The sequence below is a fragment of the Alligator sinensis genome, unplaced genomic scaffold, assembly GCF_000455745.1.
Source record: "Alligator sinensis unplaced genomic scaffold, ASM45574v1 scaffold327_1, whole genome shotgun sequence".
NCBI lineage: Eukaryota > Metazoa > Chordata > Crocodylia > Alligatoridae > Alligator > Alligator sinensis.
The window spans coordinates 1,286,061-1,303,262 of NW_005842379.1; the positions used below are offsets into that span (position 1 = coordinate 1,286,061).

The 17,202-nt window shown below is 45.0% G+C and overlaps 2 protein-coding genes across 6 annotated transcripts in view; one reads left to right on the forward strand and one right to left on the reverse strand.

The window, feature by feature from the left end:
• The window catches only part of NME7 (NME/NM23 family member 7), a 159,664-nt gene extending 150,393 nt beyond the window's left edge, over window positions 1-9,271 (reverse strand). For 4 of the 5 annotated variants that reach the window (XM_025210909.1, XM_006029448.2, XM_025210906.1 and 1 more), the window contains exon 1: window positions 9,164-9,271. In XM_025210909.1, the coding sequence (XP_025066694.1) occupies window positions 9,164-9,166 (3 nt within the window). In that variant the 5' untranslated portion in view covers window positions 9,167-9,271. The other variant, XM_025210907.1, reaches the window with a different exon arrangement.
• A 120-nt stretch (window positions 9,272-9,391) lies between these two features.
• BLZF1 (basic leucine zipper nuclear factor 1) overlaps window positions 9,392-17,202 on the forward strand; it is a 10,471-nt gene continuing 2,660 nt past the window's right edge. The window contains exons 1-5 of the mRNA XM_006029447.3: window positions 9,392-9,520; window positions 11,146-11,588; window positions 12,509-12,708; window positions 14,847-14,975; window positions 15,687-15,906. Coding sequence (XP_006029509.1) covers window positions 9,499-9,520; window positions 11,146-11,588; window positions 12,509-12,708; window positions 14,847-14,975; window positions 15,687-15,906 — 1,014 coding nt within the window. The 5' untranslated portion in view covers window positions 9,392-9,498. The remainder of the gene's footprint in view (window positions 9,521-11,145; window positions 11,589-12,508; window positions 12,709-14,846; window positions 14,976-15,686; window positions 15,907-17,202) is intronic.

The window sequence follows — 17,202 nt, forward strand, 5'->3', positions numbered from 1 at the left end:
GAGCCTGAATTGATTCAATCTTTGCAGGTCAATCTACCATGGTTAGGCTAAATTGGTTTGTAACTGTACAGACATCCCAGAAAAGCAGGCATGTGCCTGCAGTGGCTCAGTCTAGAAAACAGGAGTTGTGAGAGCAGCCCTCCCTTCCTTTCCACAATACTGAGCTGAGGGGGGCATGGTCAGACCCTGGCAGGATACTCTGATTAGGGAGGGCTCCCCCCCCCCCAGCAGGGAGTTGATAACACAGTGTTTATCATCCCTAACTCAGTGTTTATCAGCCCATTAAGAAAACAAAAGCTTCTCTCATTAGTTCAAGCTCTTCTTATACAACGTTTTTCCAAGGAAGGAATGTAGGGATGTTACCAGTTACCAGCTGATTAGCTTCAAAAAGCCCTAAGACAACACTGTGCTGTCTGCCTTTGTCCAGTCTCTCACAGCATGAACATAGCTAGCATGTGGTATGCTAGCTAATGCTAAGAGGTATCTGTGTAAGGCAGAGGGGAGGGGGAACCCTGCTTGAGCAGGGAATGGTGATGGGAGGGAGGGGGGGCAGGAGGAATCCAGGCAGACCCTGCTGTGCCTGCAATCTCTGCTGGAGCTGCAGCCAGGGAGCAAAGGGGAGGGGCCAGCCCAGCTCTCTGGAGCAGAGAGCCCTGCCCATCCCAGAGAGCATGCCGGGATGCTGGGGGACTCTGGTTTAAGTTAAACCAGCAAGGGGTCTGGGACAGACATTGAATAAACCAGTTTGACCCAAATGAGTTAAGTCTGATACTACATTCAACCAGGTTTATCTAAAACTGGTTTCAGCCATTTTCAAACTGGTTTATGTGCACTGAACTTCTGTTCTGTTACAGGTTTAAACCAGTTTCTGATCACTTAAACCAGTTTATGTGTAAGGTCTGTCCGCAGCCTTAATGATATACCAACAGAACCTACACTTAAAAGAGGACCAGCTGTCTGAGTTACATCGTATACAATGGATACCCAGTTACCTGTTAGCTAAGCTCAGCCAGATTCAAATTGTGCAACAGAGTCATTGCCAAAAAGAAAATGTACATTTTTACATTGTTCCTGTTGTCCCTGTTCTTGTCTCTGACTGTGACTACCCCAAAGCATAGAATTTGTTAAAAATAATTATTTACAACAGCCAAGTAAACAAGACACTCATCTTCTGATGACAAACAAAAGGTGATACCTTTAGGGCAGAGGTGGACGAAGTCTGGCCCATGGGCCAGATGTGGCCAGCAGGGAACTACATTTCCCAGCAGCCCCTGCCTGCATGGCTGGGGCTGGTTGAGCCCCAGCCACAGCTGTGCTGTGATAACACAAGTCTGGGGTTACCATGGAGACCAGTCCCAGCCGCGTTGGCAGGGCACGTGGCAGGGGGCTATTCCGGACCCGCTGAGATCTTGCAGCAGGGACAACTTGGTCCGGGGCCAAGGCACAACCGTGACTGCATCCTGCACACAGGCTGCAGATTGCAGCTCTGCTCTGGCTCCTTACAGTGGTGACAACCTGGTTAACACATAGGCAAACTAGGCACATGTCAAGGGTCCAAAGTGAAAAAGGGGCCGAATTGTGCTTATATTACAAATTATAATTATTGAGTGAAAAAAGTAATATAAATATACAGTATTAAGCAGGGGCCCACAAATTTGTTTGCCTAGGGCCTACAAAAGGGTTAATCTGGTCCTGCACCCAACCACTTCTCCAAATGTAGGGGTTCATCTTCTTGGTCACTGAATGGTAACATTTCAGACAGCTTTCCAATACTAGTTGACTTTTAAACCAAAGGTGGTACAGAAGGACAAATGCCTGAACAGTGTTAGAGAAACCATCACAAAATTCACACACCCCTTGGCTCCAACCAAACCATCACAATTTCTAGAGTACTGGCTGTATAGGATTGGACTGAGTCCACCTTAGAGATGTTCTGAATATTTCTTGCATTATAAATACAGACTTAAGTCATAGAGAGACAAAGCATTTTTCACAACCAGCTCATGGCACAGAGAACCAATTTTGTGGGCATTACACGGCAGCTCTGCACCTTGCCACTAATTGGTGGAGGGGCCCAGGTGGCTCTGCCCCTCGCTGCTGATTGGGAGAGAGCACCTTCACTCAGTTTATGTCACTAACACTTTCTTTGATTGATTTCATGGGAAATCACAGCCAATGATGGATTTCCCAGCTATTACAGACAATGCGTTTTTTCAGAGTTTCCAAGAATTCTGCAAAACCACGATTTAGGTAGGTCCCTAATTATAAATAAGACCAGTGAAAAATGCATCCAATTATAGCTGTCTTCCTATAGCCATGTTACGGTTTGTAATAGGTTCACTTTAGAGAGTTCTGTAAATGCTTTAATTAATGCCAACATAAATCTTAGTTTATACTGCTGCCCAGAAGCAATGCTGTGGTAGAAGTCTGTCAGAAAACCATTATTTTCACAACCTAATCCTTCCCCTTCAGACTGAAATTTGTTTTGCAGAACAAGATCAGCATCTACTAGCAGAAACATTATATTCTTAATACAATGTTCATTAGAAAAACTGCTTTTAAAATGAAAATTGTGATGATTAGCATTTTAGGGCATGGACAGATGAACAGATCAGAGAGAGATGAAAAATGTGTACTGAGGGGAGAGAACTAATGGGATAGGAGTGGACATGCAACTGTTGGCAGCATATCACTTGTGGATACATTAAAGAGTGTTGGTGCAAGTACTGAACCTTGTGGCAGTCCACCACTGAGGAACCAGGGCGACTCAGTCACCCAGGTGGACACACAGCCACCTATTGCTCAGCATTGTCCACATCAGGCATAGTGTTTGGTGGCAAGGTACGATCTTTGCGAACTTCAGCATCAGACCTTTAATCCAGACTGTGTGGTGGGTTGATGACAGGTCTACAAAGGCTGCACCAGTCTTGGATTTTTTTCTGAAAACCAGCCTCAGTGTGCGTTACAAGGGCCAAAACTTGAATGCAGCAACTTCACTTAAGCCAGAATCCTGCTTGTTCATCTGGGATCAATGGCTTCATAAAAGGGCTGATTCTCCTGAGGATGATACATTCCAAGAGTTTGTAGCTTGTGCACAGGAGTGATATTGGCCTATAGCTTCCTGGGCCGTTGATTGGCTTACCCAGTTTAGGTATTGCTATGACCACCACCTCCTGCCATGCTTTTGGTGTACAGTTTCACCATCCACTGGAGTCCTTTGGGGCCCACGTGATGGAGAAACTCTGGGAGGTTACCTCCACCAGCTGCCTTCTGTTTCTTCATTGTGGTTAACCCCTTCTTCAGTTCATCTATGCTAATGGTGGTAGGGACTTGTATAGGGACTGATGTCATTATCTAGTGTAATTGACAATCAACCTCTTGTTTGGAGTTTTTTTTCCCCAAGAGGTCCTTTTGAACTGTCTACCAATTTAGAAGCTATGGAGTTGGGATGGAGCTTTGGGGTCTGACATTCTGCTGGATTAGCAGCTCCAAGGCACTGTAATAGGGACTTTTAGCATGGTCTTCACAACCTGTAGGTTGCCTGACTGACTGATTTCAACCCTGATGAAGCTTGGAAAACTGAATGGAGTTCACAGGAAGTCCCCCCAAAAAATCTTGTGATAGATGCAATGCAGAAAGTCCCTGGCTTTGATCTCCCGTGATGCTCACAGGCAACTCTAAACCAGATCCATGCAAACCATGGGAGATGCAGATACTTGATGCACAAATGGAAAATGAAGAACTCTCCAGTGTGCGACTGGTCACCCAGAACAGACCATGGAACATATAACGACTCAATGCCCAATCCACAAATATGAATGAGGTATCACAGAGATACACTCTGCTGTTCCTGATGCAATTGTCTGGCTGAACCACCTAAATAAAAAATTATAATTGCTGTTCTGTATCTACATCAGCCATATGAAGGAGGAGGAAGAGGAAGAGGAGGAGTGGACACAGAAAATAATTACCAAGAGCAGCTGAAATGTGGCTAATTCCTCCCATCCACACTTTGACTCCACATAACCTGTTCACTTGCCTATACCCTTAATGATATACCAACAGAACCTTCACTTAAAAGGCCAGCTGTCTGAGTTACATGGTATACAATGGATACCTAGTTACCTGTTAGCTAAGATGCTACATGAGTTTCAAACTGTGTGTTCACTACACAAATTAGCGATTTCCTCCATCATCTTCTAATTTGTTGGCCTGGCCTCACACTATCTACACCAAAGGGGCTATGCTTTTGGACCTGGTGGCTTGTAGGACTAAGAGGGACAGAAAAGAAAATATTCTATAAGTACCTCAGATGAGAAACATATATTTATCAACACAAGAGAATTCCAGTCCATTCACCAATGGAGTACGAGAGTAAACAACAGATGTTACCAAGAAGGCTGAGGTACTCAATGCCTTGTTGTGCCTTGCAAGAAAAAGTTAATTGTGACCAGATGCTTAAACAGAATTAATTTTGACAAGGGGATAAGGCCATGGGCCAGAAGTGGAAAATAATGTGCTAAAGAATAGACAAATTCCACATGTTTAAGTCAATAAGGTCCAAATAAATTCATCATAAGAAATTAAGTAACTAGTCAAAGCAAGCTCTGCCTCACTGCCTTATTATTTTCAAGAACTAGAAATGATTCTGTTTTTTCAGGCAAGATTTCAGAGGACTGGAGAAAGGGCAAACAGTAGAGCCATTTTTAAAAAGATAGGAAAAAAATAGAATGACCTGGTACAATACAGAGCAGTGAATTACAGACCTCGATCCTGGAACAAATTGTTAAACTATCATTTTGGACGCATCTAAAGGTTAACATGATAAAAAACAGCCAGCATGGATTTGCCAAGAATGATTCATTTCCAACCAATTTCATTTCCTTCTCAGGAAGTGTAACTGGTGTAATAGCTAAGGGAAAAGCAACTGATGTGATGCATCCTGACTTGGGAAAGGCTTTTGATGCAATCCTGCACAAGATTCTTACAAAAACACTAGGGAAATATGGTCTCAATGCAATTACTATGAAATGGGTGTACAATTGCTCCAAAAACTGCACTTGAACAGTACTTTTAGTAGTTTGCAAACTGGAGGGAGGAGGCAGGAAGAGCATTTCAGTAGCTTGTCAAAGACTTATTTTAATTGCACGAATAATGGAATAGTGTACCTTTTAAAAAAATGTGTGGATAGTACAGATAGAGATGGGTTGCAAGTAGGGATGTAAAAGGTTAAACGTTTAAACAATAAATATATTTGTGCCAGTAATGTGTTACCAGTTAATGTTTAGCGTGGAGCACAGTCCAGCAGGGAAGGGAAGCCATGAGGTGCCTTAGGAACAGGAAGGCAGCAGGGAGGGAGGAGTGAGGAGGAGGGGAGGGAGAGGGGCAAGGGAGGATTAGTACCCACAGCTCATCTGCTCTCTCCCTCCCAGTGCACTGGCAGCTACAGTGGGCTAGGAAAGCCCCTCACCTGCTGCTGCTGCTGCCCACAGTTTAATGTTGTGTGGTAGGGCTTGCCACCACCTCCTTGCTCCTCGGGGCCTTTGACAGGGGAGCAACTCCAAGTAGCAGCTGCGTCCGAGTGGGTCTGTGTGTGACCCCCAGCTTTCTGTACTGCTCCAGGCATGCATCTGTGGGCCCTCCTCCCCTGTAGCCAGATAGGGTAGACAAGGTGCTGGCCTGGGGCCCCACACCCCCCTGGCCAGAACTACCCATGTGCTATCAGTTAACCATTTAACCAATATAATTAGAGGATGTTAAACAGATTTTTTAAATGATATTTTCATCCCTAGTTGTAAGTACTTTGGAGGACAAGATCAGAATGTAAAATAATCTAGATAAACTGGAAAAATGGTCTGATATCATCAGGCAGAAATGCAATAAAAACAAGGGTAAAGTCCTCCACTGAGAAATGAAAAAGCAAATGCACAAATACAAAATGGGGACCAACTGGCTAGCTAGGCAGCAGCCCTACATAAGAGATCCTAGGGGTTAGAGCAGAACACAAATAAGGCAAACCTTCTTGGATGTATTACATAGGAGTATTGTACATAAAATCCAGAAGGTAAGTATTTTGCTCTGCTTGGTGCTGGTGAGGCTTTAGTGTATAACACACACTGAAATGTTTCAAAAGGGTAGTATTCCAGCCCAGAGACATGCACCACCGTTTGCTGCATCTTGTCTCTCCCTGCCATGGTTAGAATGCTTCAAATTTGCTGTAGCTATGTGCACTTTTTCTGAAGCCAGAAGGCGCTAGAGAAAGCTGCAGGGACAGAGATGTAGGGAAATAGAGGGATGGAAGGGGGGTAGTCGGGAGCATAGAGGCGAGGGCAAGGGGGTCTGTAGTGGTAATGGAGGTGCCCCGCTCTCCAGGCTTTAATTCCCTGAACACCCCCTCTTCCCCTCTCCTGGGAATGAATAGAGGAGACTTGGGGCTAGAGAGACAAGCTCCAGCAGTGACATGGGTGCAGGATAGAGGGTTGGGGGGGGCAGAGCGGCTGTACACAGGGAGTCTGCTTCAATGCCAGGAGTGCTTCCAGTATGGAGAGTACTCCCCACACCAATAGCTCCAGCAGGAGAGAAGGGGCCTATGGCAGTGGTGTGTAGAGCACCTACTGCGTTGATTCTAGCCTCAGATCCCCAGTACCTTCCCTCTTCTTCTCTCCCTCAAGCAGAGAAGTAGAGGGAATTGGGGCTAGAGCACCTGGCACTGGAAGTGGGGTCCTGGGAGTAGGGTGAATGCCTGGACAGCCAGTGGTGTGAATACCCAGCTCTCCCTTCCTCTGCTCTGATGGAAGGGAGAGTGGAGCACTGTGGGTTTTTGGATGTCCTACAGGTCCCCTAACCCCATGAACATACAATAAAAATTCTAACACTTTAAAATAGCACTTCATTTCAAGAGGTCCTAGTTTGGGGCCCTTCAGCCACTTCTGGAATATTGCACAGGGCACGTATGTTTGTCCAGATGGCCCTCTGAAACGCTTCAAAAGTATTTGAAAATTTCAACTGTTGCATCTGTCTGCACCCCTGGAATACCACATCCAGTTTTGATCACCACTCTCTAGGGAAGTGGACAAAGTGCAGATATTTCAGAGGAATGATGAGGTTTAAAAAGTATGACCAAGAAGAAGCACAGAAAGAACTGGATTTGTTTAGTTTAGAACACAACTGAGGGTAGGGGGCAGACTTAAGTTTTCCAGCATGTAAAAGGCTGTTACAAAACAACAGTGAATAACCATTTTCTGTATCCAGTTGGTTTAATTTGCTATGACAGGCTACCCAGGAAGGGGGTGGCAAGCCCATCACTGGAGGACCAGGTGATCTCTTGATGTCTCTCCAGCCCTTCCATCCTGAGGTTATTACTTGCATGGCCCTAACTATGAATACACCCTGCAAGTATGAACTAATATATACATTTTTATTTTGTGAGAGCCCCGAGGGAGAAAACTCTTATCCTCATTACACAGATGGAGAATTGAGATACACGGTAGATTAAATTACATGACCAAGGTCACAGAGGCAGTCTGCCAGAGCTAGGAATTGAACACAAGTCTCTTAAATCTCTATGCTGTAGCAGCAGCATACCCCTGCCAGGACAGTCCTAAGCACACCCTTGCCTACTCACTCCTGACATGCTGCAAGCCCAGAAATGTGCCAGTGAAACCACTACAGGGAAGATCTCTCAATCTCCAGTACGCTTCAGAGTGGACACTGGGGGCAACCTAAGGGTGGCCTGACAAACATACTTCCAGGTTTGGAGTTATCAACAGGACCAGATGGGCACAGTGTGTTCAGGACTGTCCTGGCCACAGCTTGTGCACTCAAATTCTTAAATCCCAATCCAGTGTCGTGACTCGACCCTGCTTTTCTCCTTCTCCAGTTTCCCACACCAAACAGGAACAGAACGCCTACAAGGACCACAGCAGACATCTTCCACAGACACAGAGCAACAGGGTTTAGGAGCTCAGCACACAAGACACCTTCACTTTTAAAGCGCACAGCACAGCTCTGCCCTGGCATTACTTTCAGGCCTCAGAAGACAGACCCCTCCTGCTCCCCCAATACAGTACTTCATCTCTTTGCCATGTGCTGCCCCAGGTCTCCTTGTTTTAGGAGATGCAGAGCGTTTCGAATGGAGTCGGACTGGAATCACTCAACATCATCACATAATTTGACAAAAGTCACTGAACCTCTCCTGCACAGTCTGGGGAAAGAAGCCTTGTAACATGTGGACAGGCTGAAAGAACTAGGATTAACATCAGTAAGTTAAATCACTTTGCCCAGCTCCCGGGGATGAATGTTGTTTTTCTGGAAAATTAATTCAGTCTCGAAATGGTATCAGACTCTTCTACCAACCAACATCAATCAAAGTGCAACTTCCGTTGTCCCTGTGGCTTAGAAGCATTATTGGCAGTGGACTGTAACCACAGCATGAAAAAATAAAGCTAAAATATCGTAACAATTATTTCTTATGAATTTTATTAAAACCATCCAGAGAAGCAAAAAGACTACTTGTAACAACGTAATGTCAAATGTAGGTTAAACTACGTTTCAAAATAACTTTCTTGCCTTGAAATACATGTGGGAATTTAGCCCATAGGTATTTAGCCTGGGGGGGCGGGATCTGACAACAGGCTTCAGATACCTTAAGGGTGATTACAGAGGAATCTTACAGGGGTAATTGAGGCTGGAGATTAGTTGGACCTTTCTGATTATGCGCGGGGGGGGGGGGTCTTGGGTGAAAACTTTTTAAAACTCAGGTTGAGCAGGACCCGAAATCACCCACAAGCTGGTCCTGCCTACCCGGGCTAGATGACGTCACGAGGTACTTCCAGGCCGAGCCCGGCTCGGGGTGGTGCTGAGAACACTCGCCGCTGCTCTCCTTCAGCCAATCGCTGCCGCTCGAACGACGAGGCGGAGTCACGTCACAGAGGACTCTGTGACGCGAAGGGTGCCCGCGAGCCACCTGCCTCCGCCCCCTTCGGCAGCCCCGCCCCTAGACAGTGGTACGCTCCACCCCCCCCGCCCCCGGCAGTGGTACAGCCCTCTCCCCCGCGGGAGGGGGGTAAGGAAGCCTCCAGCGGAGGGATGGAGCGGACCATCCTGCGGAGGGAGGGGGCGTCCCTCTGAGCCCCGTGATTCCTCCCGCCCCCGCGGGGCTCACCATGGTCTCGTGCCCCAGCGGGCTCAGCCCCGGCGTGGACAGACGCCGCTTGCAGCCAAGCTGCTTCCAGGCAACGCAAGCGCCGCCCCTACGAGCGTGATTGGTGCAGAGCCGCGTGGCCCGGAAGCGGAAGCGCTCGGAGGGGAAGAAGGAAAGTGACGTCGTGCGTCTCTGTTGGCCGGAAGTCACCACCCCCAGTGCTCAGCGGTAGCCGCTCGCGCTTAGCGGACCTGGGGCTGGGGAGCGGGGGGGGAGCCGCGGGCCGGGCCTCGCTACAGTCTCTTCTCCCCTTTAGCTGCGGTGCCCCCTGCGCGCAGCGGCGCCGCCTGCACACCATGACGCGCGGAGAGAAGAAAGGTGAGCGCCGCTGCCCGCCCGGGGGCCGGCTTCCTCCCGCGGTCCCCTGCTCCTGCCTCTACAGCACTGGCCCTCACCGGCGGGCCTCCATCTAGCCTCGCCCCTCCCTTCCCCCACGGACTGACCTGCTGGGCTGGGGTGCACAGGTGTATGCACTTGGCACTCAGCCCCCCAGCCCAGCCTCGCATCGATTCCAAGAGGCTCTGAGATCTACCGGTGGATCGAGATCCGCTGCGTGGTGACCACTGTGTTAGGGGTATCCTGCTGGGGAAGAGCCCATCTCCTTTGCAGTTCATTGAACACATTTTGTGGAGAATGCTCTAAATCCTGAAGGAAACGAAGTCCTTACAAAGTACTTACTTTTGTAAGTACTTATTTACTGTGAAAGTAAATTTTTCTGCTTCCACCCTTTCCTAATAGTAGTGCATATTATATACCCATAAGTCTAACTAAGGCAAGCTTATTCATTCAGGTAGGAGGTGACAAAGGCATTGACACCCAGAGAAAAGTTGGCTTTGAAAAGGACGAGTCACCTGTTTTGCATGGAGTAAAGAATGTCTGCACAGTTACTGTAGATATTATTTTACAAGATCAGGACATTTATTTTCCACTAAAGGGATTAATTCTCTACTGTGCAGCCCAAGTTCTAAAAACCTTTCTCGGTCTTTTCATTCAATAGGTAGGCTCCTGATTTTATTTTTAGATTGATCTAAATTGGGTAACACGATTAAAAAGAATGTTCTCTGATGTTCTGAAATGTCTGTCTCTGATGTGGAGTCATACAGTTAGAAATAGAAAATGTTCTTGAAGATCACTCAGTCCATCTTTTCCTGCAGTTTTGCTAGTTCTTGACCCAACATCTTGTTTTCTAGAAAGGCATGACAGTTTCTTCCTGTCTAAGATCTTTGTACACTCGAAGATCCAACACTGGGCACAAGTATTTAGTCAGACATATTCTTGTATGTTTAGATGATTTAATAAAAAATCTCCTGCCATCTTGGAAATTCCAACAACAGCACTGGAGTGTGTGGAAGAACTGACTAGAAACTGGAAGTGAAAGAAACTAGTTAATTTCCCCTTTCTGAATCCTTATTGAACCCATGCCTAGACAAGCTTGCTGCTACAAAGTGTCATCTTATAGATACAATGTACGGGACTCTTGTAATATTGTAGCAATTTCCTTTGAATTTTTGCACTTCCCAATGAGAACACAATACAATGAGATATAAATAGGGACCTGCTCTGCAATGTTGTAGATTTCACAGAAACTCTGACTTTTTTTAAGTTGGTTTTGTGGACAAACTTAACAATAAAATGCTGGCTCACCATGGGAGCCAGTGGTCTTCACTGCCTTGCAGCCCCACCCAGGAGAGAGAGGCACCAACTGGCAGGGCACCACAACAGGCAGCCAGCAGTCAAGATGGCAACTGCCTGCCCCCTTGTCCTTTTTCCCCTCCCCCCAACCCAAGGCCTCTGCCAGTCAGTGGCAAGGGGCAGGGCTGCTGGGAAATGCCAGCAAAATCAGTTATTTGTGCTGTGACCAAGCTGCGAAAATTCCTTTGTCTTGCCACACATTAATAGGTCCCTAGATATACATTATTGTTAAACTTTTTCTCTGTTTTTAGCTGACTATACCACATCACCTATCCGTGGATCTGGAGATGGCATGGAAACTGAGCAGCCACCTGAACCTGTAGAAGTAATATCTAGTGCACAGACTACAAGCCATCATATCCATCATATCCCGCACAAAAAGACAGTACCTTCACTGAGTCCTGGAGTTCTTCAGCTAGGAAAAGTAAATGCTGACAAATCAGTGGAGATTGAAGCTGTTCGAATCCTGGTTCCCAAAGCAGCTATAACTCATGTTGTCCCTACCAAAAATGCTAAGTTGGCTAAATCAGGGGGACACCATAAAGGAGAGACGTTATGTCAGTTAGATGGAGCTGAAGATGCTAAGAAAGAGCTGTTGGAGTTAAAAAATGCAATAGAAAAGCTAAAAAATTCAGAAAGGAGACTGCTACAGGATAAGGAAGGGCTCTGCAATCAGCTGCGTGTACAGACAGAGGTAAGTTTGGGAAGTGTTGGCAAGGTGATAGATTTAAGACTAGAAGGGGAACACTGATCTAGCAAGCCTTTCTCTCTATGACACAAAGTAGAAAATCTTGCTCATTAATTCTGCATCAGCCCTATTTTTTATAATCAAGCTGGAAATGGAGATTTTTCTATAAAGACTTGAAGTGATAGCGAATCCACCTTTTCCCTAAGAAAGGTGTTCCAGTGCTTAGTTAACCCTGACCTCTACCTTATTTCTAGTCTGAATTTGTCAAGCTTCAGCTTCTAATCATTGTGTCTCATAATCCACTATGTTGTGTTCTTGCTGCTCTGTAACAGCAGAGAGATTCAACACTAAAAGTATTAAAGGTATTTTTCTTGAATTCATCAAGATATCAAGGATAGGTACAAGTACAGAAAAAATTAGCCTGCTGTCTGCCCCAGCACTGTAAACTGAACTACAAAAAATAATTTTCCCCATTGTGTAAATTATTTTATAGAGTATCCCTCTGGTTTACCTAGTGCAGTATCGTTTTCTCTGATAAGGGCCAAGTGCATCAACCAGGTACTTCAGTGTAAAGTGAATGAAACCCTAAAGTGGACAATTATGAAACATGAATTGATGGCTGAAAGAATACGTATATGGTATGGGTTTATTTAAGCAAGAACATATTATTGAATATCTGTGCTCTTAATGCTTAAAGTCTTCAGCTTTCTTTTTCTAAGAACCTCATGTATATAACAACTGCAGTCTTTGAAATGTCTTGTTACCATTTCCATTCAAAAAGCCTGGTAATGCTTTAACAGTTGACTTTGTTTCCTGACTTCACAGTGGATAATCAGTGTAATTCTTTGGCGAATTGTGTACCTCCTGAGCAAACATTGTAACTGGACTCTTATCAACCCAGCCATCTTATCCCTCTCCTATCGTAGGTCAATCGAGAACTGAAGAAGCTGCTTGTTGCTTCTGTGGGAGATGATCTACAATATCACTTTGAGCGCATGGCCCGGGAGAAAAATCAGCTGATCCTAGAAAATGAAGCCCTAGGACGAAACATGTCACAGCTGTCTGAGCAATTGGAGCGGATGTCTATACAGTGTGATGTGTGGCGGAGTAAATTCCTGGCAAGCAGGTTAGTGTGGCTGTTGTGCTTCTTTGCTAAATGTGCATAGTGAAAGACCATATATTCAAATGCATATCTGCAAGAGGGCAGTTTTCACAGCTGTACAGGTGTGCCCCCCCCTGGAAATTGAACTTTACTCTGAACACTAAAATCTGAATACTTCAAAATTATCCTTTTAAACCAGGGGTGGGCAAAATCTGGCTGATGGGCCAGATCCCACCTATGGCAAACTCCCATTTCCCAGCAGCCCCTGCCTACACAGCTCCTAGCTGGTCTTCATGGGGACCCCAGGATCATGGGGCTAGGGCTACGAACTTACAAACTTCATAAATCTACTGGATACAAAACATCATGGACTAAATATAGACATTGGATTTATGGCACATTGCAACCTGCCTGCCATCTGATAACTCCAGGTAGCCTCTCTAGATTTTACCAGCTACATTCTGTCACCAGATCAGCATCCCCTCTGAGCCGCACCCCCCCCCAGCCAGTACATACAAAAGCTGTTTTGTAAATTCCCTTTGAGGATTAGAACTGGGAGATCAGAGAGGGAGTGGTCATCTTGTGAGAAGTGTGTACCCACAGCTAATTGGGTATTTTTGTCTCTGATAGATTTTTGATGTGCGTTCATTCTGGTGCACAGTTGTTGTTTGGTTTCTCCTACATATTTTCCATCAGGGCACTTAGTGCACTGGATGAGCTATTATGTTTCTGGAGGTGCAGGTGTAAGATCCAGGAGTGGTGATGGTTCTGTTGTGGGGTGTAGTTATTGCGTTATACAAAAGGATGGAGGTTTTTTTCTGCAGACTGGAAGTCAAGATGACTACTTGACTTGCTTCTAACTCTTCATGTTTGATGACATTTAACAAGTATCTTAACCTTTATGATCCTTAAAGCTTTTTTATTTGTGAAGTGCCTTATACCTAGATCACTGCAATGTGGAGGCTTCTTAACTGCTAGTCTTTTGAAATCCTACGGTAAAAAAGTGCTGAAGAAGGAAAAGTACTGGGTGGGGGTTTATGGGGGGGGGTAAAGTAGTACTTAATAGTAGGGGTGATAATTGTGGTGTCCTTACCAGTTTTTAATTCAGGCTTATTACACTTTGCCTTTCCAAACTTCCTTGGCAGTTGAAGCTGAACATGTGTTGTTTTTTTTATTTCCTGCCTTGAACAGTTCCAGCATTTTACCCCCACCGGAACTCCATTTCAGTAGCAGAACTGTTCATGGGTATCCTTCCCTGTTTTAGGTGTGGGTTGAGGTAGATCTAATTAAAAGCCTTGTTATACTGATATTGAAACCTGTAGCACAAGTTTCCTGCATTGGCTTTGTGACTCATGGGTTAGGGACTTCTGAATCTTTAAATGTTACCTTCCCTAATTAGTGTGTTTCTGCATTAGTCCTGTGCCTGTGGCAAAGGATATGAATCAGGCTTGTGGGAGCAGCCTGTAACACAGATTTGGGATGTGCTGAATATAACACACCACCTTTTGTGCCACTTTTCTTGTTACTTACTCTCCTTTGGAGGCAGCAAATTGTTCTTAGATGCATTTATTTACATGTAGCTTCCATTGCCCTTGGATATCTTCCTTTAAACTTTACAGTGGAAGTGGCTGGCTGGCTAAGACCCAATACAAAGCTTTCTTCTTGCCAAACTGCTTGTGGTGGCAGGGGCCAAAAGTGGTTATGATCGATTAGTTCAGTCTTGTTGTATTTTACTCCCTAGTGGGCACAAGTCCAGATCACACACCACCACCTGGTTATTAGTTTTAACAGAGGCGAAGGAATAAATGAGCAAGAGCTTGAATTCCATGTTTGACTTCCTTAAATCACTCCCAAGTGGTGTGTAAGTCATAGCTTCTAATGGGGCCATGTTGGGTGGGGTATCTTACACTGCACCTGTCCCTTGCTTTATCTGCTCTTCTCTAGGGCCAGCTAGCCCCAGGATTAATTTATTCCCAAATGCTAGGGTTTGTTTTTTTTTTCATTTTAATATTGTGTATCTCGTATACTCATACTGAGATTCTAAGCCTCAGAGTTCCTGTAGAATGTTTAACCTCCATATGCTATGCCTGTGAAGGGGCTTTTTCATTTTTTAACCTTGTGTTGAAAGTAGCCAATTTACGAGACATTTTTTTCTTTTGCAGAGTCATGGCCGATGAGCTAACAAATGCCAGAGCAATTCTTCAGCGTCAAACCAGAGACGCGCAAAGTGCAATTCAGGATCTGTTGAGTGAACGTGACCAGTTCCGTCAAGAAATGATTGATGCCCAGAAGTATGAAAAAATTGTTCATAATTTTTGAGCCTTTATTTGGTTTTATTTTCCTGCCCCAAGGACTGTCACTTGCACTTCCTATTACTTTAGCCTATGCCTTGATCTTTTTTAGGCCTAGAATCAGTTATTTCCAGCCCTGTTTCTAGTGTACAGCTATTAACAAAAATAGATGCAAAGACTGCACCTCACAGGTGATACTAAGAATTGAAAGAGCCATAGCAGTTGAACTTCCTTCTTGTCCACACAGGTTGATTATTTCTGAGTAATGAATGATATGTGGGACCTGAGTTTCCCAGTCCACAGCTTTACCTCCCTTCCATACCTGTTTATCATTTGTAGTCTGTCAATCAGTTGTCTTCCTGTGTTCTTTGCCCCCACCCAGAATTAAATACTAAATGGTCTTACCTATTTCCCAAAACCCAAATAGGCTGTTGCCCCACTTTTCTCTAAAATTAATTTTTTTCCTTTTAATATAGAGTCTTGTTTCTGTTCTACAGGCTCTAGGGAATAGTCTCCTTGTTCTTACATTTTGTTTAAATATATAGTATTTCATTTTGCATTTCCTTGGTCTGCATCACGGGTAGATTTTGATTTTTATAAGTCCATTATAAAACATAGCTCCTCAGTTTGAAGTGTTACACAGTGCTGCCAGCATGTACAAGTGAGGATGGTCATTAATGTAACTGTGCATTTTTTTTTCTCCTTGTACAGAGTGTTAGAGGAGCTACTGGTTTCTCTCCAGTGGGGAAGGCAGCAGACATACTATCCTAGTGCTCAGCCTCACACAACAGCAGAGCTGGCTGCTGTGAACCATAAGCTGGCCAAAGCAGTGAGTTCCCACCTTCTTGGAAATGTGGGCACTGGCAGTCCAAAAAAGACTTCCCTGCCAACAGAGTTCTGCAACACACCTGCTGAGAAAATGGCTGAAATGGTAAACCCTTATTGTAGCTCTGTAGTACTACACAGATGCAGGTGCCAGTTTTCTTCCTTGAAAGGCGAAACAACTCTTCTGAGGTCATTTCTATCTGGTGAATGACAACAAATTGTAATTTAGTTAGAGCTGAAAAGCAATTGATTACTCCTGCACCTGTCTCCTCTAAAAGACTTCTCCCCTGAGTGAGTATAGAAAAGTAGAGAAACTTAATACAGTTCCCCCTACCCAAAACAGCAGCATGTATCCGGGGACCCGCATGATCCAGGGACAACAGGGCAGACCCTACAGTGAGAGACTGCGGGACCTGAACCTATTCAGCCTCCACAAGAGAAGGCTGAGGGGGGACCTGGTGACCGTCTATAAACTCACTAGGGGGAACCAGAAGGGTTTGGGGGAGACGCTGTTTCCCCTAGCCCCCGCTGGCATAACAAGGAGTAATGGGCACAAGTTGATGGAGAGGAGGTACAGATTGGACATCCGAAAAAACTACTTCACAGTTAGGGCGGCGAGGAGCTGGAACCAACTTCCAAGGGAGGTGGTGCTGGCCCCTACCCTGGGGATCTTTAAGAAGAGGCTGGATACCTACCTGGCTGGACTCATTTGAGTCCCGTTTTTGTTTTTAGGGGGTTTTTTTGTTTTTGTTTTTCTCCCGCCCTGGCGGGGGGTCGGGCTAGAAAATCTATTGGGTCCCTTCCGACCCTAAAACTATGAAACTATGTAACCTAACACCACCAGTATAAGACATTTCTCTGCTGTCCATCACTCTCTAGAAATTAATCTGAATGGTCTTTTTCTTTTGATCCTAGGAAATCTTCTGTGGGATATTTTTTCCCCATTTCCCCTCCTCTTGACTTTGATTAGGATGGAAAAAATATAGTCTGGCCCTGAGGCTCTTTTAAAGTAACTGCCATCTAGGTACTTAACAATGCTGTTAAAGTAACTGGTACTGTATTAAGCAAGATAAGCACTGGAACAGCAAAACTGAAACAAGGCAAAAGAACCTAATAAATGGCTAGTAAAGCAGAGTTCTTATAAACCTGTAGAGGAGGAAATTTTTGCAAGAACAGCTGGTCTGAAGTAACAAACTGCAGGACTTAAGGGCAAGCATTGCTTTCCCTCCTGTTTCACAGTTGCAATCCAGAAACAACTGGGACAGCACTTACCATAAATTTAGAGAAGAGATCTGAACAAAGAACTGCTAATATAAATTTAAGACTGCTCCCCTGAGGGAGCATATAAAAGTGGAAAAGCTTAGTACAGTTTTTCTCCTTTCTCAAAAGCAAGTAGTAGTAG